The sequence below is a fragment of the Choloepus didactylus genome, chromosome 4, assembly GCF_015220235.1.
Source record: "Choloepus didactylus isolate mChoDid1 chromosome 4, mChoDid1.pri, whole genome shotgun sequence".
Classification (NCBI taxonomy): domain Eukaryota; kingdom Metazoa; phylum Chordata; class Mammalia; order Pilosa; family Megalonychidae; genus Choloepus; species Choloepus didactylus.
In genome coordinates, this window is record NC_051310.1 from 79,154,531 (window position 1) to 79,180,828 (window position 26,298).

Sequence of the window (26,298 nt, forward strand, 5' to 3'; positions counted from 1 at the left end):
GTCCAGGGCATCTCGGGGACCATCTGTTGCGATCATCTTTCCCTGGCACCTCCTGGTTGGACTCAGGACCCATCATCCTCTTCCCAAAGCACCTTATATATAGCTTTTTTATTGTACCTAAAAATTGTGTCAAAATCCTTCGCCCACAAGACTACAAGATCCTCAAGGCAGAAACACTGTCTTATTAACCACTGTATCCCCAGTTCCTAGCACAGTGTTCAACAAATAGCAGAATTTCAATAAATATGTGTTGAAATAGACTAATTGAAACTCTTTAATATTATGTGAAGTTAAATGTGCTTGTTCTTTGTCTCCTAGGGAAGTTCTTAGGATACTAGTGAAGATTTATACATACTTGGAGCTTTTGTATGTTGAAATTGTAAAGCCTATTGTTAAATTATTTCTTGTACCATAGAATCATAAAAGAGGAAACCACATATCCGTAATATTCACGTTATGTGCCGCTGAAAGTGTCAACAGTAGTGTGTTAAACTTCAGTTTACTTTGCCACAGCCAATGAAGCATCCTGAAACTGGTTATATATTAATTTTCCATTCTTGCCTTATTTTGAAAGCTTTCTGATTTAGGTATTCTGAGTGAATGGTGTTGAATGCTATCTCAATTTTCAGTGTTTGTTTATTTTATAAGCTAATGTATTCTTTTTCCACACCTCTAGAATGTTTCAGACATTTAAAGAATTTTTCTGGTTGGAAAGATTCTGGCTTCCTCCAACAATGAAGTGGTCAGATCTTGAAGATCATGATGGACTCGTCTTTGTAAAACCTTCTCATTTATACATGACAATTCCATATGCTTTTGCCTTACTGATTATCAGACGTATCTTTGAAAAGTAAGTAGTTTTTGGGTCATTTCTTCTTATTCCATCTTTTGCTCCAACTCTAGAATAATAGAATCTTAGACTTGATGAGGTCCTTAAAGAATCTTTGTTGAGAGGTTGGCACTAATGAACTTCAGATTCTTAGGGGGATCCCAGAGTTATTTTAAGGAGTTCATGAAATCAAATGCATGCTGTATTAATCTGTTTTAGGGAAACAGAACTGTAAATATTATGAGATTTAAAAAAATTGTCTCATGCAACTGTGGAGATACATGAGTCCAAGTTCTATAGGGCAGGCTGCTAGCTGGGAGCTATGATGAATGTTATCAATGAACTCCCCAGGAGAAGCTGACTGGCTGAAATATAGATGACAATTATTCCTGCTGATTGCTGAATTCATCACTTCTCCTTTTAAAGCCTTCAACTGATTGGATGAGATGTCTCCCCTTGTTGAAGGCAATCTCCTCAGTTGATTATAGATATAATCAGCTATAGATGCAGTCAACTTACTGATGATTTAGGTTCACAAAATGTTCTCACAGTAACAATTAGGCCAGTGCTAGCTTGACCAAACAGCTGGGCACCATCACCTGGCCAAGTTGATGCAGGAACCTAACCATCACACACTCAGAACATTATCTAGGGACTGAATAAGTACAAATTAGAAACACGAATTTTATTGAGTGCTTTAGTTCTACAATTAAGAAAATTGGGATCAAGAGAGATTACAGAGCTTATTAGTGTCAATGACGGTACAGGAACCCAGAGCTTTGGAGGCTAGTTGAGTTCACCTTCCACGGTACCATGCTGTCTGACAAAGCAAATGCATCCCCACAAAAGCGGAGTCAGAGGAGCCAGCCTATGACTAGGAGATGCATTATCATTTTAGAATGCCGATAAAATAAGAAAAAATGGCTCATCACCAGAGTGGTGTATTTTAAAAAGGTTTATTTAAAGTTCTTTTTTTTAACTGCAAGTTTTCTTGAGATATAGACACATACCGTATAATCCCTCCAAAGTATATAATCAGTGTCTCACAGTATCATCACCTAGTTATGCAATCATCGTCACTATTTAAAGTTTTAATAAGCAGCTCTTCATTCAGAAGTATAAGGGAATCAAAGAAAGAAATATTAATTTGCATTCTCAGAAAAAATAAATTTCTATACGTTTTCTTGATTTTATTTAAAGAGCTATTATTTCCAACCCTTTTACTATAATTATACTAGTGTTATGATAATAGGAGATAAATGTTCACTTGTAATTTCTGTAGTTGTCTCTATTGCAAAAAACTGTTATTAGCATATTAATTCTTTTGGAGCAAAGAGAATATTTGAACGTCAAGAGTTCGAGAAACTTAGACAAAATCTGGTAAAGATCGTTTTGTCCAAGACTAACTGTAATACAGAACATATGCTTATAACCATTTGCAAGGTTTTTTTGTCAAGAATTAGTTCAACCAAACTCTGTTTCACAGACTTTCCAAAAGGTTTTTGTGCAAATAACAATTCCACTTGGGCCAATAATATGCAATTGGGGTTGAAAGGAAGAGAAAGCCCCTGTATGCCTCCAAACCTTCGCTAAGAGTGTTTGAAATATTCTTCCTTTTTGACAGTTAATTCTGTTTTTATCCATGTATTTGGATTTTTTAAGTAGAAATTTGCTGCTACACCTTCAATTTAGCAAGTTAGTCTTTAGACCCTGAAATATTTGCTTTTCTTCCTTGTATCTGGTGATCTTTAAATTTGGCATCCAGGCCCCTTCCTTATTTGCATTTCAGATTTCCTACTTTTCTCTGCCTTTGTTACTGGTGGACAACTCCATTTTTTATAGTTTGGTCAAGACAGTTGTTCTGATTTGTCTAATGTTGCCAGAATGCAAAACACCAGAAATGGATTGGCTTTTATAAAGGGGATTTATTTGGTTGCAAAGTTACAGTCTTAAGGCCATAAAGTGTCCAAGGTAAGTCATCAACAATGGGGTACCTTTACTGGAAGATGGCCACTGATGTCCAGAAAATCTCTGTTAGCTGGGAAGGCACATGGCTGGCGTCTGCTCCAGAGTTCTGGTTTCATAATGGCTTTCTCCTAGGACGTTCCTCTCTAGGCTGCAGTTCCTCAAAAATGTCATTCTTAGTTGCTCTTGGGGCATTTGTCCTCTCTTAGCTTCTCTGGAGCAAAAGTCTGCTTTCAACAACCATCTTCAAAATGTCTGTCTCAGCTCCTGTGCATTCTTCAAAGTGTCCCTCTTGGCTGTAGCAAGCTCGCCCCTTCTGTCTGAGCTTATATAGTGCTCCGGTAAACTCATCAAGGCCCAGGCTGAATGGGCAGGGCCACACCTCCACGAAAACTGTCCAATCAGAGTCATCACCCACAGTTGGGTGGGGCACATCTCCATGGAAACACTCGAAGAATTACAATCTAATCAACACTGATACGTCTGCCCACACAAGATTACATCAAAGATAATGGTGTTTGGGGAGACATAATATATTCAAACTGGCACAACAGTGAACCAGATAATTCTTTTAATTCTCCACAGCAGAGCTGTGGAAGACCAACTTGTTATGTCTTGATCTTGTCCTGTCCAGCAACATTCAGGAAGCAATCCAATCTTCTTTTAATTCCTAGGATCATTCTTGCTTCTTCTCGAGAGGTTAAATATAGTGACATTAACTTTCCTATCTCCTTATAAATTCAAATCCCATTATCTTGCCCTTAGCTTTTTTTTTTTTAAACCAATATAGCACTATTTATTGACCACTGTTCACCATTATTTACAATAACGTAAACAACATACAGTTGGATAACATTCTGATTACTATGAAGTTATTGTTTTCCTGGCTTCTGCTGAACTCAAATACTGAAAAGACTGAGGCTACATGTAAGAAATATGTTGGGGTAAAGAAAAAACATGCAGGTCAACAGTTTAAATTACAAAAGTCTGTTTACCCATTTATGCCAACATGTCCTGAACTACAACATCTTTAATCATCTGATTAGGTTTCCATGAATCATGACCTTTTTAGTCAGTACAGCACAGGGATTTCAAAGTTCTGTAAAGGAATGGCTTTATAGAAGGAACCTTTAAATGCCCACTTAACTAAGCCTTGCTTGGCTAATGAAAACACATTATTTTCATTGTTTTCTCATCTGGGTGGGGAGATTGTTGGTTGTGTAGATTTTCCTTTCAGAGTTTTGCAAGTATTTTCCATTTATATGATATAGACACGGATTTTGCTCTGCTTTAAATTATGTAATTTAAATTATTTTGTATTATATTTAAATTGTCCAATTAATTACTGAATCATCTGTTTGGTTTGAAAATTTATGATTTCAGGAAAATTTTCAGTTTAACTTGAAGTGATTTCTTGCTCAGAATGATGGCATCCCAGAAGCAGCATGGATTTGTCCATGGTTTTGAAGTACCATTTTTGTTTTGAATGGTTTTGTTTTTGATGAATGTAAAAAATAATAAAAAATAAAAATTACATATATATTTATATATACACTCACAAAAAATAAGCAAAAAAACCTAGAATGGTCAGAATGGTCTCCTTAAGTGTATATGGGGTTAAACACAAGTTCTGATTCAGTATTGACTATGGAAAATTTTCCTCACATTTAGAAAAGCTGTTCTCTAATGCAAAGGAAATAATATACCATGGTATCAAATGGTCTTTTCTGATGGATGAGGCAACTACAGAAAGCTTTTATTTGTTCAAAGTAACCAGTGATACTGAGGCAAAAACAAAACAAAAACCGATATCCCCCAAAAAGCTAACTCCCCCAATAATACTACTTCAAAACAAACATATCAAACTTGATTTCCATTAGAACATAGTTATTCTTCACACTAATAAATCAAAAAACCAAGATCCAGATTTGATATATATAAATATATATAAAAAGCAATGCAAAACAATTATTGAGCTTCATCTTCTGGACAAGAATGCCAAGTTAGTCTCTTTTCATAAAAACCAATTACAATTTGAGGACAATTCGTTTCCCTCTTTTGCTAGCACCAAGTCTGCCTCATCTGAATCTTTCCATTTCATGAGAAACATTAATTCTCCACTGCTGTCTGTGGCACCAATTATGCATTCAGGATCAAGACCTCTAGCAAAGCCTCTTGGTTTGTCAGCAGCATCTCTTTTCTTCTTTGATTTGCTGTTATCAGTCTCACTGTCAGATAAAGATTTTCTTTTGGTACCATCTTTTTCTTTACCACCTTTTTGAGAATTAAGGAATGCTTCAATTAATTCTGGGCAATCTAAATTTTCTTCAGGCTCCAAAGTATTGTCAGCATCTGTAAATCCCTTCCACTTCAGGAAATACTCCACCTTCCCATTCACTACACGTCAATCCAGTACTTTTTCCACCACAAATTCTTCAGCCTCTGCTTCTTCAACTTTTTTGCTCTTTCCATTCTGCTTCTTTCCCATTTTTTGCAATGTAGTTTTATTGGAGGCCATTTTTTATTGCAGACTCAAAGAGCTATTATTCACCACCTCCGAGCTGCTCTGAGTCCTGGGTCTGCAGCATCTCCCTTGCCCGTAGCTTTTTTACTTCTGTGTTGCTGCAGAAAACATATATAGCTCCACTAATCTAATATCTTTTTTAATGCCAGGAAAGGAAGGAAAATTTAATATGGAAGAGACATCATACTTTTTGAGATATAAATTTATATTTTCCCAGGGTTTCTATATTATTTACAGTAGATTAAAACTCATATCATGAAATATTACTTCTGCTTTGCATTGAATAAACACTTATAATTTAGGTGGTATATAAAATCACAAGTTGTATGTTCTCAGTCTGCTGGTGAGGAAATGAGAGGTGAGGGACCTGGTCAAAGTCACACAATTAGTATGTAAGGGGTAGATCTGGCACTTGAAACCATGTGTTATACCCCAGGCTCTGGGTTGTTGTTGTTGTTTTACTTCCACTATATCAGTACTTTTTATTTTCCTTGCAATTTGATTGAGGTATAGTCACATACAATCCAGTCATCCTAAGTGTACAGTCACTTGTTCATAATATCATCATATAGTTGTACATCACCACAATCAATTTTTGAACATTTTCATTACTCCAAAAGCAATAATAATGATAATAAATAAAAATAAGAATAAGACTAAAAGTAAAAAAGAACACCCCAAAAAATCCTTCTCCCCTATTATTCATTTAATTTTTTGGCCCCATTTTTCCACTCATCGGTCCATATACTGGCTGAACGGAGTGTGAGCCACAAGGTTTTCACAATCACAGTCACACCGTATAAGCTATATGGTTATACACTTGTCTTCAAGAATCAAGGCTCCTGGATTGCAGTTCAGCAGTTCCAGGTATTCCCTTCTAGCTATTCTAATGCACTAAAAACTAAAAAGGAATATCTGTATAATGCATAAGAATAACCTCCGGAATGACCTCTTGACTACATTTGAAATTTCTCAGTCCCTGAAACTTTACTTTGCTTCATTTCTCTTCCCCCTTTTGGTCAAGAAGGCTTTTTCCATCCCATGATGCCAGGTCCAGACTCATCCCTGGGAGTCATGTCCCACATTGCCAAGGAGATTTATACCCGTGGGCATCATGTCCCACATGGGGGGAAGGGCAGCAAGTCCACCTGCCAAGTTGGCTTAGAGAAAGGGGCCACATCTGAGCAACAAAAGAGGTTCTCTGTAGTGACTCTTAGGCACAATTATAGGTAGGTTTAACCTCTCCTTTGCAGTAACAGGCTTCGTAAGGTCAAGCCCCAAGATTGAGGGCTTAGCCTACTAATCTAGTAGTCCCCAATGTACCAGTATTTTTTTAACTTTCACAGTGAAATCCTCCAAATGGCAGAAGGGAGTGAATGAATATCTTGGAATCACAGGAGACAGCTTAAAGGGATGATCACAAATGTGGAAATTTCTGAACTATCTTAAAAATTCATGTAAATTGGAAATTTTACACATATTCATGTGATTAAAAAAATTAGTAGGGAACTTTTAGGTTTACAGAAAAATCATAGAGAAAATGCAGAATTCCCACATATCCATTTCACACACACAGTTTTCCTTTTATTAACATTTTGCAGTAGTGTGGTACCATTGTTACAATTAATAAAGCAATGATATTACAATTACACTGTTAACTATAGTCCATCATTTACATTTGAGATCACTGTTTGTGTTGTAAAGTCCTATGGTGGTTAGTTGGTTTAGGTCAGAGATTCTTGTAGTTGTGGACCCCGGACATTGGCTGCAGCTTAGAGATACGTTTTTAAGATGTCTTGAAAGCGGATGCTGATACTTGGGAGAAAGCCATTTTGAAACGCACCCTGGGAGCAAGCAGATGCCAGCTACAGTCCTTCTCAGATAACAGAGGTTTTCCAGATGCCGATGGCCTTTCTCCAGTGAAGGCGGGGCAAGATGGCGGACTGGTGAGCTGTATGTTTTAGTTACTCCTCCAGGAAAGTAGGTAGAAAGCCAGGAACTGCGTGGACTGGACACCACGGAGCAATGTGACTTTGGGCATACTTCATACAACACTCATGAAAACGTGGAACTGCTGAGATCAGCGAAATCTCCATCATTTCAGCAGACTGGGAGCCTCCCTACACAGCCCAGCAGCCCAGAACTGCCCTGGGGGGACGGCACTCACCTGTGACATAGCACAGTCATCCCTCAACAGAGGACCCGGGTGCACAGCCTGGAAGAGGGGCCCACTTGCAAGTCTCAGGAGCCATACGCCAATACCAAGGACTTGTGGGTCAGTGGCAGAGACAAACTGTGGCAGGACTGAACTGAAGGATTAGACTATTGCAGCAGCTTTAAAACTCTAGGATCACCAGGGAGATTTGATTGTTAGGGCTACCCCCACTCCCTGACTGCCCAGAAACACGCCCCATATACAGGGCAGGCAACACCAACTACACACGCAAGCTTGGTACACCAATTGGACCCCACAAGACTCACTCCCCCACTCACCAAAAAGGCTAAGCAGGGGAGAACTGGCTTGTGGAGAACAGGTGGCTCGTGGACTCCACCTGCTGGTTAGTTAGAGAAAGTGTACTCCATGAAGCTGTAGATCTGATAAATTAGAGATAAGGACTTCAATTGGTCTACAAATCCTAAAAGAACCCTATCAAGTTCAGCAAATGCCACGAGGCCAAAAACAACAGAAAATTATAAAGCATATGAAAAAAACAGACGATATGGATAACCCAAGCCCAAGCACCCAAATCAAAAGATCAGAAGACACACAGCACCTAGAGCAGCTACTCAAAGAACTAAAGATGAACAATGAGACCATAGTACGGGATACAAAGGAAATCAAGAAGACCCTAGAAGAGCATAAAGAAGACATTGCAAGACTAAATAAAAAAATGGATGATCTTATGGAAATTAAAGAAACTGTTGACCAAATTAAAAAGATTCTGGACACTCATAGTACAAGACTAGAGGAAGTTGAACAACGAATCAGTGACCTCGAAGATGACAGAATGGAAAATGAAAGCATAAAAGAAAGAATGGGGAAAAAAATTGAAAAAATCGAAATGGACCTCAGGGATATGATAGATAATATGAAACGTCCAAATATAAGACTCATTGGTGTCCCAGAAGGGGAAGAAAAAGGTAAAGGTCTAGGAAGAGTATTCAAAGAAATTGTTGGGGAAAACTTCCCAAATCTTCTAAACAACATAAATACACAAATCATAAATGCTCAGCGAACTCCAAATAGAATAAATCCAAATAAACCCACTCCGAGACATATACTGATCACACTGTCAAACACAGAAGAGAAGGAGCAAGTTCTGAAAGCAGCAAGAGAAAAGCAATTCACCACATACAAAGGAAACAGCATAAGACTAAGTAGTGACTACACAGCAGCCACCATGGAGGCGAGAAGGCAGTGGCACGATATATTTAAAATTCTGAGTGAGAAAAATTTCCAGCCAAGAATACTTTATCCAGCAAAGCTCTCTTTCAATTTTGAGGGACAGCTTAAATTTTTCACAGACAAACAAATGCTGAGAGAATTTGCTAACAAATCTCCTGCCCTACTGGAGATACTAAAGGGAGCCCTACAGACAGAGAAACAAAGACAGGACAGAGAGACTTGGAGAAAGGTTCAGTACTAAAGAGATTCGGTATGGGTAAAATAAAGGATATTAATAGACAGAGGGGAAAAATATGACAAACATAAACCAAAGGATAAGATGGCTGATTCAAGAAATGCCTTCACGGTTATAACATTGAATGTAAATGGATTAAACTCCCCAATTAAAAGATATAGATTCGCAGAATGGATCAAAAAAAATGAACCATCAATATGTTGCATACAAGAGACTCATCTTAGACACAGGGACACAAAGAAACTGAAAGAGAAAGGATGGAAAAAAATATTTCATGCAAGCTACAGCCAAAAGAAAGCAGGTGTAGCAATATTAATCTCAGATAAAATACACTTCAAATTCAGGGATGTTTTGAGAGACAAAGAAGGCCACTACATACTAGTAAAAGGGGCAATTCAACAAGAAGAAATAACAATCGTAAATGTCTATGCACCCAATCAAGGTGCCACAAAATGCATGAGAGAAACACTGGCAAAACTAAAGGAAGCAATTGATGTTTCCACAATAATTGTGGGAGACTTCAACACATCACTCTCTCCTATAGATAGATCAACCAGACAGAAGACCAATAAGGAAATTGAAAACCTAAACAATCTGATAAATGAATTAGATTTAACCGACATATACAGGACATTACATCCCAAATCACCAGGATACACATACTTTTCTAGTGCTTACGGAACTTTCTCCAGAATAGATCATATGCTGGGACATAAAACAAGCCTCAATAAATTTAAAAAGATTGAAATTATTCAAAGCACATTCTCTGACCACAATGGAATACAATTAGAAGTCAATAACCATCAGAGACTTAGAAAATTCACAAATACCTGGAGGTTAAACAACACACTCCTAAACAATCAGTGGGTTAAAGAAGAAATAGCAAGAGAAATTGCTGAATATATAGAGACGAATGAAAAGGAGAACACAACATACCAAAACCTATGGGATGCAGCAAAAGCAGTGCTAAGGGGGAAATTTATAGCACTAAATGCATATATTAAAAAGGAAGACAGAGCCAAAATCAAAGAACTAATGGATCAACTGAAGAAGCTAGAAAATGAACAGCAAACCAATACTAAACCAAGTAGAAGAAAAGAAATAACGAGGTTAAAGCAGAAATAAATGACATAAAGGACAAAAAAAAAACAGTAGAGAGGATAAATATCACCAAAAGTTGGTTCTTTGAGAAGATCAACAAGATTGACAAGCCCCTAGCTAGACTGACAAAATCAAAAAGAGAGAAGACCCATATAAACAAAATAATGAATGGAAAACGTGACATAACTGCAGATCCTGAAGAAATTAAAAAAATTATAAGAGGATACTATGAACAACTGTATGGCAACAAACTGGATAATGTAGAGGAAATGGACAATTTCCTGGAAACATATGAACAACCTAGACTGACCAGAGAAGAAATAGAAGACCTCAACCAACCCATCACAAGCAAAGAGATCCAATCAGTCATCAAAAATCTTCCCACAAATAAATGCCCAGGGCCAGATGGCTTCACAGGGGAATTCTACCAAACTTTCCAGAGAGAATTGACACCAATCTTACTCAAACTCTTTCAAAACATTGAAGAAAATGGAACACTACCTAACTCATTTTATGAAGCTAACATCAATCTAATACCAAAAGCAGGCAAAGATGCTACAAAAAAGGAAAACTACCGGCCAATCTCCCTAATGAATATAGATGCAAAAATCCTCAACAAAATACTTGCAAATCGAATCCAAAGACACATTAAAAAAATCATACACCATGACCAAGTGGGGTTCATTCCAGGCATGCAAGGATGGTTCAACATAAGAAAATCAATCAATGTATTACAACACATTAACAAGTCAAAAGGGAAAAATCAATTGATCGTCTCAATAGATGCTGAAAAAGCATTTGACAAAATCCAACGTCCGTTTTTGATAAAAACACTTCAAAAGGTAGGAATTGAAGGAAACTTCCTCAACATGATAAAGAGCATATATGAAAAACCCACAGCCAGCATAGTACTCAATGGTGAGAGACTGAAAGCCTTCCCTCTAAGATCAGGAACAAGACAAGGATGCCCGCTGTCACCACTGTTATTCAACATTGTGCTGGAAGTGCTAGCCAGGGCAATCCGGCAAGACAAGGAAATAAAAGGCATCCAAATTGGAAAAGAAGAAGTAAAATTGTCATTGTTTGCAGATGATATGATCTTATATCTAGAAAACCCTGAGAAATCGACGATACAGCTACTAGAGCTAATAAACAAATTTAGCAAAGTAGCGGGATACAAGATTAATGCACATAAGTCAGTAATGTTTCTATATGCTAGAAATGAACAAACTGAAGAGACACTCAAGAAAAAGATACCATTTTCAATAGCAACTAAAAAAATCAAGTACCTAGGAATAAACTTAACCAAAGATGTAAAAGACCTATACAAAGAAAACTACGTAACTCTACTGAAAGAAATAGAAGGGGACCTTAAAAGATGGAAAAATATTCCATGTTCATGGATAGGAAGGCTAAATGTCATTAAGATGTCAATTCTACCCAAACTCATCTACAGATTCAATGCAATCCCAATCAAAATTCCAACAACCTACTTTGCGGATTTGGAAAAGCTAGTTATCAAATTTATTTGGAAAGGGAAGATGCCTCGAATTGCTAAAGACACTCTAAAAAAGAAAAACGAAGTGGGAGGACTTACACTCCCTGACTTTGAAGCTTATTATAAAGCCACAGTTGCCAAAACAGCATGGTACTGGCACAAAGATAGACATATAGATCAATGGAATCGAATTGAGAATTCAGAGATAGACCCTCAGATCTATGGCCGACTGATCTTTGATAAGGCCGCCAAAGTCACTGAACTGGGTCATAATGGTCTTTTCAACAAATGGGGCTGGGAGAGTTGGATATCCATATCCAAAAGAATGAAAGAGGACCCCTACCTCACCCCCTACACAAAAATTAACTCAAAATGGACCAAAGATCTCAATATAAAAGAAAGTACCATAAAACTCTTAGAAGATAATGTAGGAAAACATCTTCAAGACCTTGTATTAGGCGGCCACTTCCTAGACTTTACACCGAAAGCACAAGCAACAAAAGAAAAAATAGATAAATGGAAACTCCTCAAGCTTAGAAGTTTCTGCACCTCAAAGGAATTTCTCAAAAAGGTAAAGAGGCAGCCAACTCAATGGGAAAAAATGTTTGGAAACCATGTATCTGACAAAAGACTGATCTCTTGCATATATAAAGAAATCCTACAACTCAATGACAATAGTACAGACAGCCCAATTATAAAATGGGCAAAAGATATGAAAAGACAGTTCTCTGAAGAGGAAATACAAATGGCCAAGAAACACATGAAAAAATGTTCAGCTTCACTAGCTATTAGAGAGATGCAAATTAAGACCACAATGAGATACCATCTAACACCGGTTAGAATGGCTGCCATTAAACAAACAGGAAACTACAAATGCTGGAGGGGATGTGGAGAAATTGGAACTCTTATTCACTGTTGGTGGGACTGTATAATGGTTCAGCCACTCTGGAAGTCAGTCTGGCAGTTCCTTAGAAAACTAGATATAGAGTTACCATTCGATCCAGCGATTGCACTTCTCGGTATATACCCGGAAGATCGGAAAGCAGTGACACGAACAGATATCTGCACGCCAATGTTCATAGCAGCATTATTCACAATTGCCAAGAGATGGAAACAACCCAAATGTCCTTCAACAGATGAGTGGATAAATAAAATGTGGTATATACACACGATGGAATACTACGCGGCAGTAAGAAGGAACGATCTGGTGAAACATATGACAACATGGATGAACCTTGAAGACATAATGCTGAGCGAAATAAGCCAGGCACAAAAAGAGAAATATTGTATGCTACCACTAATGTGAACTTTGAAACATGTAAAACAAATGGTTTATAATGTAGAATGTAGGGGATCTAGCAGTAGAGAGCAATTAAGGAAGGGGGAACAATAATCCAAGAAGAACAGATAAGCTATTTAACGTTCTGGGGATGCCCAGGAATGACTATGGTCTGTTAATTTCTGATGGATATAGTAGGAACAAGTTCACAGAAATGTTGCTATATTAGGTAACTTTCTTGGGGTAAAGTAGGAACATGTTGGAAGTTAAGCAGTTATCTTAGGTTAGTTGTCCTTTTCTTACTCCCTTGTTATGGTCTCTTTGAAATGTTCTTTTATTGTATGTTTGTTTTCTTTTTAACTTTTTTTTCATACAGTTGGTTTAAAAAAGAAGGGAAAGTTAAAAAAAAAAAGAAAAACAAGGAAAAAAAAAGATGTAGTGCCCCCTTGAGGAGCCTGTGGAGAATGCAGGGGTATTCGCCTACCCCACCTCCATGGTTGTTAACATGACCACAGACATAGGGGACTGTTGGTTTGATGGGTTGAGCCCTCTACCATAAGTTTTACCCTTGGGAAGATGGTTGCTGCAAAGGAGAGGCTAGGCCTCCCTATGGTTGTGCCTAAGAGCCTCCTCCCGAATGCCTCTTTGTTGCTCAGATGTGGCCCTGTCTCTCTCTGGCTAAGCCAACTTGAAAGGTGAAATCACTGCCCTCCCCCCTACGTGGGATCAGACACCCAGGGGAGTAAATCTCCCTGGCAACGTGGAATATGACTCCCTGGGAGGAATGTCGACCCGGCATTGTGGGACGGAGAACATCTTCTTGACCAAAAGGGGGATGTGAAAGGAAATGAAATAAGTTTCAGTGGCAGAGAGATTCCAAAAGGAGCCGAGAGGTCACTCTGGTGGGCACTCTTACGCACACTTTAGACAACCCTTTTTAGGTTCCAAAGAATTGGGGTAGCTGGTTGTGGATACCTGAAACTATCAAACTACAACCCAGAACCCATGAATCTCGAAGACAGTTGTATAAAAATGTAGTTTATGAGGGGTGATAATGGGATTGGGAAAGCCATAAGGACCACACTCCACTTTGTCTAGTTTATGGATGGATGAGTAGAAAAATAGGGGAAGGAAACAAACAGACAAAGGTACCCAGTGTCCTTTTTTACTTCAATTGCTCTTTTTCACTCTAATTATTATTCTTGTTATTTTTGTGTGTGTGCTAATGAAGGTGTCAGGGATTGATTTGGGTGATGAATATACAACTATGTAATGGTACTGTAAACAATCGAAAGTACGATTTGTTTTGTATGACTGCGTGGTATGTGAATATATCTCAATAAAATCAAGATTAAAAAAAAAAAAGTCCTATGGTGGTTTTTTAAAAATTTTAATTCTAGTAACATATATGCAGTTCATATTCCTTGCCCCAAACCATATTCAAGTGTACAATTCAGTGGCATCAGCTAAATTCAAAGTGTTGTGCCACGGTCACCACCATCTATTACCATAACTTTTCAATCACCCCAAACAGAAACTCTTTACCAATTAAGTGCTAGCCCACCATTCCCTACCCCTCTTCAGCCCTTAGCAAACTGTATTCTAGTTTTTGACACTATGAATTTGCTTATTCTAATTATTTCATCCTAGTGAGGTCATTCAACATTTGTCCTTTTGTGACTGACTGACTTCACTGAACATGATGTCTCAGGGTTCTTCCATATTTTCATATGTACCAGAATTTCATTCCTCTTTACAGCTTGTTCTGGTTTGCTAATGCTGCTGGAATGCAAAATAACAGAGATGGATTGGCTTTTATAAAGGAAGTTTATTTGGTTACACAGTTACAGTCTTAAGGCCATAAAGTGTCCAAGGTAAGGTATCAACACAGTGTGCCTTCACTGGAGGATGGCCAATGGCGTCCGAAAATCTCTGTTAGCTGGGAAGGCACGTGGCTGGAGTCTGCCCTGGAATTCTGGTTTCAAAATGGCTTTCTCCCAGGACATTCCTCTCTAGGCTTCAGCTTCTCTCCAAAATGTCACTCTCAGTTGCTCTTGGGGCATTTTTTCTCTCTTAGCTTCTCTGGAGCACAAGTCTGTTTTCAAAGGCCATCTCCAAAATGTTTCTGTAAACTGCAGTTCCTCTCTCAGCTCCTGTGCATTCTTCAAAGTGTCCCTCTTGCCTGTAGCAAGTTCACTCCTTCTCTCTGAGCTTATGTAGTGCTCCAGTAAATTCATCAAGGCCCATGCTGAATGGGTGGGGCCACACCTCCATGGAAGCTCTACAACCAGAGTCATCACCCACAATTCGGTGGGGTGCACCTCCATGGAAACACTCAAAGAATTGCAGTCTGATCAACACTGATACATCTGCCCACACAAGATTACATCAAAGATAATGGCATTTTGGGGGACATAATATATTCAAACTGGCACAATCACCAATGCCAGGCATCTCATACCCCTCCCTTATGTCCCCCTCTTATATGCATTTAGCTTTGGTATATTGCCTTTGTTACATTAAAGGTAGCATAATACAGTGTTTCTGTTAATTATGATCTCTAGTTTGCACTGATTGTATTTTTCCCCCAATACGTCCCTATTTTTAAAACCTTGCAAGGTTGGCATTCATTTGTTCTCCCTCATGAAAGAATATATTGGCACATTTTATCACAATTGTTGAGCACTCTAGGTTTCACTGAGTTATACAGTCCCAGTCTATCTTTCCTCTTTCCTTCTGGTGTCCCACATGCTCTTAACCTTCCTCTTCAATCATATTCACAGTCATCTTTGTTCAGTGTACTTACATTACTGTGCTACCATCACCCCAAATTATGTTCCAAACCTCTCACTCCTGTCTATTCCTATCTGTCTGTAGTGCTCTCTTTAGTATTTCCTGTAGAGCAGGTATCTTGTTCACAAACTCTGTCATTGTCTGTTTGTCAGAGAATATTTTAGACTCTCCCTCATATTCGAAGGAGAGTTTTGCCAGATATAGGATTCTTGGTTGGCAGTTTTTCTCTTTCAGTATCTTAAATATATCACACCACTTCCTTCTTGCCTCCATGGTTTCTACTGAGAAATCTGCACGTAATCTTACAAAGCTTCCTTTGTAAGTGATGGATTGCTTTTCTCTTGCTGCTTTTGGGATTCTCTTTTTGTCTTTGACATTTGATAATCTGATTATTAAGTGTCTTAGTGTAGGCCTGTTCACATCTATTCTGTTTGGGGTACGCTGCACTTCGTGGATCTGTAATTTTATGTCTTTCATAAGAGATAGGAAATTTTCCTTAATTATTTCCTCTATTATTGCTTCTGCCCCTTTTCGCTTCCCTTCTCCTTCTGGGACACCCATGAACATGTACATTCATATATTTCATATTGTCATTCAATTCCGTGAGATGTTTCTCAAAATTTTCCATTCTTTTCCCTATCTGTTCTTTTGTGTGGAGGATTTCAGGTGTCTTGTTCTCCAGTTCCTGAGTGTTTTCTTGTGCCTCTTGAGATTTGCTCTTGTATGTCTCCATTGTGTCTTTCATCTCTTGTGTTGTGCCTTTCATTTCCATAGATTCTGCCAGTTGTTTTTTCAAACTTTAGATCTGTACCTTATGTAAGTCCAGTGTTGTCATTATACGTTTCATCTCTTTTGCCATATCTTCCATTAACTTTTTGAATTGATTTAGCATTAGTTGTTTCAATTCCTGTATCACAGTTGAATGTGTTTGTTCCTTTGACTGGGCCATAACTTCATTTTTCTTAGTGTAGGTTGTAGTTTTCTGTTGTCTAGGCATCTAGTTTCCTTGGTTACCCCAATCAGGTTTCCCCAGACCAGAATGGGCTCAGGTCCCAGAAGGGGTAATATTCAGTATCAGGTTTCCTTGAGGGTGTGTCTTAGAAGATTAACACACCCTGTGAGGCCTCAAGCTGCTGTGCTTTTCCTAACCTGCCCAGCAGGTGGCACCTGTCAGCCTGTAGCTCCTGACTGGTGTAAGGAGGTGTAGCCTCCTTCATTTCTGTTTTGGCTGTTTTCCCCAGGCTATGGGGTCTGGTTCTGAATGGAAGGCAGGTAGTAGAGCTAGGCACCACCTCCTTCTTCTTAGGGAAGATACACCCCTCAGAGAGTTGTCATCTGCATTTGAATAGGTTCTTTGTCTCTCTAACTGTTATCTCCACCCTTGTCTGGGTCAGAGTGCTGTGAACTGAAAATGGCTGAGGCTTTCTCCACTGCAGAGTGCTTCAAGCTGAAAATGGCTGAGCCTTTTTCCACTGAGCTTTTCAGGTTGAGAGATGGAAAAAGGGACAGAAAGCCCCCTTTTCAGGGCCAGCCCATGGCCCCCAGTTTCACCTGTCAGCCAGAGATAGCACCTGGTCCTCTGGGCTTCCCCTCCTAGGACAGAGAAATCCCCTGGCTCTTCAAGGTCAGTCAACACTAAAAGCCTCTGTCTGCTTGTTGGGGATTTGTAGCTTGAATTGAGCAGCCCACGTTTGCCAATGAAAACCCCAGTTGGAGCTGGACTGAGGTATATTCCCTTGTTCAGAGAGTGCTGCTATCTATCACAGTGAGGCTTTGCAGTTTAGGCTGCCATGGGGGGAGGGGGCTCCCGGCTTGGATCCACAGTTTCTACTCACAGATTCTACACCACAATCTCAGGCATTCCTCTCAATCCAGGTTGGTGCATGATGAGTGAACAGTCACGCTTGTCCCCCAGCATTTATTCCAGATCATTTACTCATTGTTCCTGGTTGTTTATTAGTTGCTCCAGGGGACTAACTTCTACTCCTCCCTGTGTTGCCATCTTCTTCTGTCTCCCTTTCCCTCATTCTTGGAAGACATTCTCACTGTATATAAAATTCTAGGTTGGCAATTGTTTTCTTTCAGCACTTTAAATATTTCATCCCACTGCCTTCTTGCCTCCATGGTTTCTGATGGCAAATCAACTTTTAATCCTATTGAGAATCCCTTGTATGTGGCACATTGCTTTTCTCTTGCAGCTTTCAGAACTCTCTCCTCCTTGGCATTTGACAGTTTGACTACTAAGTGTCTAATGGTGGTTCTTTTTTTCTTTTTTATTAAATTCAGTTTTATTGAAATACATTCACACACTATACAATCATCCATGATATACAATCCACTGTCCACAGTATGATAACATAGTTATGTGTTCATCACCACAATCTATCTCTGAACATTTTCCTTACATCAGAAAGAACCAGAACAAGAATAAAAAATAAAAGTGAAAAAAGAAGACCCAAATCATCCCCCCATCCCACCCTGTTTGTCCTTTAGTTTTTATCCCCATTCCTCCACTCATCCATACACTAGATAAAGGGGGTGTGATCCACAAGGTCTTCACAATCACACTGTCACCCCTTGTGATCTACATTATTATATAATTATCTTCAGGAGTCCAGACTGCTGGGTTGGAGTTTGGTAGTTTCAGGTATTTACTTCTAGCTATTTCAATACATTAAAGCCTAAGAGGTGTTATCTATATAGTGCATAAGAATGTCCACCAGAGTGACCTCTCGACTCCATTTGGAATCTGTCAGCCACTGAAACTATTTCGTCTCATTTTGCATCCCCCTTTTGGTCAAGAAGATACTCTCAGTCCCACGATGCCGGGTCCACATTCATCCCCGGGAGTCATACTCTGTGTCGCCAGGGAGATTTACACCCCTGGGAGTCGGGTCCCACGTAGGGGGGAGGGCAGTGAGTTCACCTGTCGAGATGGCTCAGTTAGAGAGAGAGAGGGCCGCATCTGAGCAAGAAGGAGGTACTCAGGGGGAGACTCTTAGGCACCATTACATACAACTTTAGACTCTCCTTTGTGGTAATGAGCTTCATAAGGGCAAGTCCCTGATGGTGTTTCTTTTCAAGTTTATCCTATTTGGAGTCATTGGACTTATTGAATTTGTTTGTTTATTTCTTTAAATTTGGGAAGGTCTCTATCATTATTTCTTTGACTGTTTCATTTGCCCCGTTCTTTTCCTTCCAGGACTCCCATAATGCATATATTGTTACACTTGTTGGTATCCTACAGGTCTCTTCAGCTCTGTTTACTTTTCCTCATACTTTTTACTTTCTGTTCCTCAGCCTCAGTCATATCAATTGTCTTGTCTTTGGGATCACTGATTTTTACTTCTGCCAGTGCCAATCTTCTTTTGAAACCCTCTAGGGAATTTTTCGTCTCTGTTATTGTGGTCTTCATTTCCAATATTTCTGATTGGATCCTTTTTAAAATTTCTGTCTCTTTGATTGGCATGTCCAAAATCTGCTCTTTGTTCATTGTTTCTGGATTTTTATCTTGTTCCTTTACACGGACCATCATTTCCTGTTTTTTTTTGTTTGTTTGTTTGTCTTATCATCTTTTGTTGGAACACTGTACATTGTGATATTTTAAAGTGTTAACTCCAGTTTTTAATTCCTGAGCTGTCTGTTCTATAGGTTTGTAACTAGTGAGTGATAGGACACAGATTTTCTTGTTAGCCAGGAGCTAGCAAAAACAAATATATCAGCACTCACACATACACACAAACTACCTTTCACAGTCTTTACAAATTGGCTCTACATTGGCTGGTGTTCTCCAGTAGAGTTTAGCCCTCCTATCAAGAACATCACCCTGAGGAGAATGTGAAGTGCAGGGCCTTGTCTGTCTTTTCTGAGTTTGCATCTTGTCCTGGGATTGTGCTTGCTCATAGCCTTAAGGAATACCCCTGCTTACAGTATGTCCCCTCTACTTCCTATGAAAAAGGCTTTTTTACCCTTCATGGGTTCTCTGTTGTATGACTTAAAGCAGGTAATCCTTTGCCCCAAGCTGCTTTCATTTGTTTCTTGCACTGTCTACAAGTTGCTTCTGTCTGTAGGACTTTCCAGGACGGTGAGCCAGAGAGGAGTGTCCTGATTCAGTCTTTCATGCTGCTACCCAGTGGATTGGCACTGATGCACATGCACCACAGTACGCATATAGGGGTTACTCTGCTCCCTCTGGAATAGGGCCAGGGATCCACAACGGGAATACAGTATAGCTTCACACTGTGACAGGGAAGGGGTATAGGAGGGGCCAGCAAAGGTGCTACGAGCTTTTTCTCCCATTTTAAAGCTGTGCTTTCTTGATTCAGCACTGGCTCATTTACTGCAACCCTTTAACTGTTTTCTGGAGTTCTGAGGAAGATGGCTTTGCCAGTTTTTGCTAGTTGTTCAAAGATTTTATGGGGGAGTGCCACCCTGGAACATCTTAGATTGTCATCTTGGTTCACTAGAAGCCTTCATGTGATTTTTTTTAATCACTAGCATATTTTCTGCAAAATCCCCTTATAAAATTATTGCTCTAAATCACTCTAAATCACTAAATCACCTAAATCTAAATCACTAAATCATTCTAAATCTAAAGTAGTAGAATAAACTGACCTGGCTGAAGATATAGCCTTTATCGTAACTGAAGGAAGAATAGGGACATATTGCTCTTTCAAAAGATCAGTTATGGTGAGGTATGATCTACATTTAATAAAGTTCATCCAAAATTTAATGAATTATGACAAATATATAGTCTTGTAAATGTCACCACAATTATGATGTAGAGGGTTTCTGTCAGCTGAAAATTTCCCCCACACCACTTTCAGTTAATCTCCTTCCCACCCCCTAGTGCCTGAAAATCACTGATCTGTTTTCTGTCACAATAATTTTGCCTCTTCTAGGATTTTCTGTGAATGGAATCATAAAGATTGTAGTCCTTTTTGTCTGACTTCTTTCACTTAGCATAATGCTTTTAAGATTTTTCATGTTTTCATGTATATATTAGTGTCTTGTTCCTTACTATTGCTGAGTAGTCTTCCAATGAATGGATATACCACAATTTGTTTATCCTTTAACCAGTTGATCGATATTTGGATTGTTTACAGTTTTTAGCTACTATGAATAAACTGATATGGACATTTGAGTACAGTAATTTTGTTTTTATTTCTCTTGGTAAATACCTAAAATATATGCTCTTCAAATTGCACCGTTCATATATATTCATACAATGGAATAGTATTCCCCAATAAAAAGGAATGGGCAATGAATAAATGCTTTGACATGAACAAACCTAAAAAGCATTATGCTCAGTGAAAAAAGCCAGACAACAAGAGATCACATGTTATGTCATTCCATTTATATGAAATATCCACAAAAGGCAAAGTTACAAATACTGAAAGTGGATTAATGGTTCCTGGGAAAATAAGTATGCATAAGATACCATATTGGGGTGACAAAAATGTTCTAAAACTGATTCATGGTGATGATTGTACAACTCAGTAAATTTACTTTAGAAATCATTGAATTATGTACTTGAAAAAGGTGAAGTATATAATATGCAAAAGTGCCCTAATAAAGTTTTTTTTTTTTTTTTTTTTTTAACAAAGGCATTGCTAATTGTTAATAAAATGAAAAGGCAAACCACAGACTGGGAGAAATATTTGCAAGGCAAAAGTATAATGAAGGACTTAAATTCACAATGTATAAAGAACTCATAACTCAATAATAAAAAGAAAATAACCTGATAAAAACTGGAGCAAAGATTTGAATAGGCACTTCAATAAAAAAGATATATGAGTGGAAATAAGCACATGAAAAGATGTTCAACATAATAGTCATTTTACAAATGCAAACTAAAGTCATCACAAAATGCAATGTCAGAGACCTGTGAAGTCTCTTCTCCAAAAAGCAACAAAAAACTGGCAAACATTGTCAGAATCAACTCTTTCAGATCTCTGGAAGCTAACCAAAGGCTTGCAACAATCCAGAGAATATTATTCAAGAGAAATGACGGAATCTTGGAAAGAACAGCAAGATTTGTGGCATTTTAACTTACCCTATTCCCATCCTGCCCTCTTCAGCTCTGTGGTACTCTTGAAAACAGGCAGCTCACAATTATAGTGAAAACCAGCAGCCTGACACCACTGAAGGAGGAGAACAACTTGGAACAACTTCAAAGTCTCATTACCAGAAAATTGTTGTTGTTTGACCTGTCTGGTGGCTTACTGGAATACCCCATTCATAAGGCTTTTTTTAATTTGACCTGACAGGAAGCTTGTCCAGTGACAAAAGAATTTTCCCTGGGGGCATTTGTCTAAAACCATTAGAGGCAATTGGTTAACTTCAGAGCTGCCTGAGGCAGTGGATTAACAGTTAGGGCAAACAATAGATTAGCTATAAATCTTAAAAGGAAGAGCTGGGAATTGAGATTCCACAGGGCAGCTTTGAAAAGCTCTGACTTATTCCTGGAAATCTAGAGGCCAGATAGATTTGTAGGACTGTATACATGCCTAGGGACACATGTACATGCTCAGGAAAGACCTGACAAGACTCTCCACTTTCACCTCTGGCTTCTTGAGGATCTGTGCAACCAGGAAGTGAAGGCTACTATGTGTTGTCAACTCTTAGTCTGAGTATTGAATATGTCCCCCAACATGCACACAGAGCCCCTCAACAAAGACTGGGAGACTGCTGGTTCCAGATATTTAAGGAAATCTCTATCCATTCATTAGCTGATCACTAAGATAAACAATTGGAGACTTCAGTGGCCATATATGATAAACGATACAGACTTTACAGATGTAATTCAGAAAGGTAACTAAATAAAACAACAACAAACAGTAGCAACAAAAAACTGGGGAGACAGGAGAATCTGATTTCCAGAGTTGTCACATGTTCTTATTTTAAATGTTCACTTTTCAACAAGAAATTATGAGACATGCAAAGAAAAAAAGAGCATATGACCCATAAGTTGAAAAAAATCTATCAGTAGAAAGTGTCCCTGAGAAAGTGCTCACCAAATTGAGAATATTAATTAAAACAGAAATTATGAAAAGGAATGACATAGAAATTCTAGAGATGGAAAATTTACTAGAAGGGATCAACAAAATATTTGCACAGGCAGAAGAAAGAATCAGAGAATTTGAAGATAGATGAACTATGATTATCCAGTTTGAGGAACATAAAGAAAAAAGAATGAAGAAAAATGAACAGAATCTCAGAGACTTGTGGGATACTGTCAAGTGTACTCACATACACATAGTATGAGTCCTAAAAGGAGAGAAGGAACAGGCAAGAATATTTGAAGAAATAATGGCCAAAATTTTCCCAAAATTTAATGAAAAGCTTTAACCTACATGTTCAATAAACTGAACAAACTCCAAGTAAGATGAACTCAAAGACACCCACAACTACACACATCATAATTAAACTGTCAGGAGTCAAAGGCAAAGAGAGAATCATGAAAGCAGCAAGAGAGAAGCAACTCATTATGTATAAGGGATCCTTATAAGATTCAGAGCTGATTTCTCATCAGAAACTATGAAAGCCGGAACAGTTGACTGACATTTAAAAAGGTGCTGAAAGAAGAAGACTGTCAACCTTCAAAGTGAAGGAGAAATTAAGACATCCCCACATAAACAAAAGCTGAAAGACTTTGTTACTAGCAGACCTGTACTATAAAAATTACTAAAGGGAGTCTTTCAGAGTGAAATGAGAGGACAAAAGACAGTAACTTGAATCCACATGAAGAAATAAAGATCACCAAACAAATATAACTACATAGGTAAATATAAAAGGCAACATAAATTTGTTTTTTTGGTAACATCTTTCCTCTCATCTGATATAAAAGACAACTGCATAAAACAATTATCATGATAGGCACATGATTTATAAAGACGTAATTTGCTTGATAGTAATAGCACAAAGGAGGGGGTATGAAATGGAGTTTTTGTAAAGTGTTGAAATTGAATTGGTATTAATCTGTGAATAGGTTATTTAAGGTAAGATACTAATTGCAATTGCTAGGTTAACAATTAAGAAAATTACTTTAAAAATATAGGAAGATAAATAACAAGGGAATTTAAATGGTATACTAGGTAATATCTATTTAACATGAAAAGAAGGCAGTAAACAGTGGAGGAATTGAGGAATGAAAAGATATAAGATATATAAAACAAATAGCAAAATGGGAGACATAAATCTTGTCAGCAATTACATTACATGTATTTAGATTAAAGACACCAATTAAAAATCAGAGATAGGAAAATGGATAGAAAAATATTCAACTATACAGGCATACTTTGTTTTATTATGCTTTGCTTTATTGTACTTTGATGGTATTGTGTTTTTTACAAATTGAATATTTGTAGCAATCCTGTGTTGTGCAAGTCTATGGGCTCCATTTTTCCAACAGCATGTACTCATTTCATGTCTCTGCGTTACATTTTAATTAAAGTTTGTACATTGTGTTTTTAGATATAATGCTGTTGCACACTTAATAGACTACAGTATGGTGTTAACATAACTTTTATATGCATTTGGAAACCAAAAAAATTGTATGACTAGCTTTATTGTGATACTTGCTTTGTTGCTGTTGTCTAGAACTGAACCCACAGTATCTCTAAGGTATGGTTGTATGCTGTCTACATGAGACACAATTTAGATTCAAAGACTCAAATAGCTGGAAAGTAAAAGAATGGCAAAAGATATACCATGCAAACAGTAACCAAAAGAGAGCTGGAATGGCTGTTTTTATACCAGACCAAATAGATTTTTAAGATAAAAATATAACTAGAGAGAAAGGATGTTTTGTAATGATGAAAGGGTGATTCCATTAAGAATATATAACAGTTATAAACATATATTCACCTAATAGTGGAGTTCCAAAATCCATGAAGTAAAACTGACAAAACTGAAGAGATAAACAGATAACTCAACAATAATAGTAGGAGACTTCTATATCCTACTTTCAATAATGTATATAATAATAAGACAGAAAATCAACAAGAAAACAGAAGACTTGAGCAACACTATAAGCCAAGTAGACCTAACAGAGATCTAAAGAACACAACCCAATAATAGCAGAATACACATTCTTCTGATGTGCACATGGAACATTCTCCAGGATGGACCATATGTTAGGCCATAAAATAAGTTTCAATAAGTGTAAAAGGATTGAAATCATATGAAGTATGTTTTCTGACCACAATGGTATTAAGTTAGAAGTAAGTAACAGAAATTTGGGAAATAAATATGTGGAAATCACACAACACATTTCTAAATAACCAACAGATCAAAGAAGAAATCACAAGATAAATTGGAAAATACTTTGTGATGTATGAAAAGAGAAACACAGCATACCAAAACTTACGAGATACAGCAAAAGTAGTTCCAAGAGGGAAGTGTATAGCTGTAAACACCTATATTTTAAAAAGAATGATCTCAAATAGTAACTTAACTTTTCACCTTAAGAAATTAATAAAAGCAAGCAGAAGTTAGGAAATAATAGATACAAGTGGAAAAATCTCCATTGATTTTTCTTCTGCACACCCAGTAGAAGAACTAAAATTGGAAGAGATTAATACCAAGTGTCAGCAAGGATGTGGAGCAACTAGAACTCTTAAACATTGTTGGTGGGGATGCAAATGGTACAACTACTTTAGAAAATAATTTGACAGTTCCTTATAAACTCAAATGTATACTTGGCATGTAACCATCAATCCCCTTCCTAGGTATTTACCTAAGACGCATGCCATCTTTAAAATGTTAGTTTATTTGAAGGAAGACATATTACTATTTTTAAGACATACCACCAAATAAAACTTTTTACAACAAAACTATTATTTATTTTAATCCCTGGGAGTCTTAAAAATGGAGACTCTAAGTGGAAAGGCTTATCCTAATTCTATATCTCATGTATAAATGTATTTGGATTTACATAAAATGAATTTTAGAGTTGTTCAAGTGTTTTATTTTTAAGCTGTTGTTTGTATATTATATAAGGTCTGAAAATTTGCTCTTCCTGGACTTCTGCAAGGCAGATGTTGGCTGCAGGCAGGCCCAACGACATGAACAGATGATTGATCATTTATATGAAATCTAAAGTAACAGCTCCAGTTTCAGTTTTCTGGTATTTTTGTGGGTGTGCTCTCAGGTTTTGAACTTTCTTTCTTTTCATATGTTTGTAGGCTTGTTGCTACACCTCTAGCAAAATTACTTGGTATTAAAGAACCAGTTCAAAAGAATATTACACCCAATAACGTCTTAGAGAATTTTTTCAAACATTCCACAAGGCATCCATCTCAAGTAAGTACAAATTCTTTCCTTTTGGATTGAAAAATCTTTCTTAATGTTTCAATCAGTCATCTATTGCTTACCTCATCTGTGCATGAAATCTGTTCCAGTTGATTGGCAAATGATTTGATTTATTGGATTTATTTCTTTGCTCTGTTGACAGGTCATACAGCATCCCAAGCATAACATAAACTAACAAATTAATTTTATAAAATAAAAGAAAAATGTTAATAGCTGCACTAAGAATCAATGCCAAGAATTGGGTATAAAGATCAAAGTTTAAGTTTTGATGGTAGGATATATGCCAAGTGTTCTGATCCAAAAAGATCATCTTTAGCACAGAGTAGCATATCTCACAATTTTGGTGATTGTGGC

At 37.7% G+C, this 26,298-nt stretch overlaps 1 protein-coding gene and 1 pseudogene across 1 annotated transcript in view; one reads left to right on the forward strand and one right to left on the reverse strand.

Moving 5' to 3' along the window:
- Nucleotides 1-26,298, forward strand: part of CERS3 (ceramide synthase 3) — a 163,276-nt gene that overhangs the window by 52,049 nt on the left and 84,929 nt on the right. The window contains exons 5-6 of the mRNA XM_037835060.1: nucleotides 677-850; nucleotides 25,818-25,935. Of these exons, the coding sequence (XP_037690988.1) occupies nucleotides 677-850; nucleotides 25,818-25,935 (292 nt within the window). The remainder of the gene's footprint in view (nucleotides 1-676; nucleotides 851-25,817; nucleotides 25,936-26,298) is intronic.
- LOC119533250 lies at nucleotides 4,763-5,312 on the reverse strand (annotated as a pseudogene).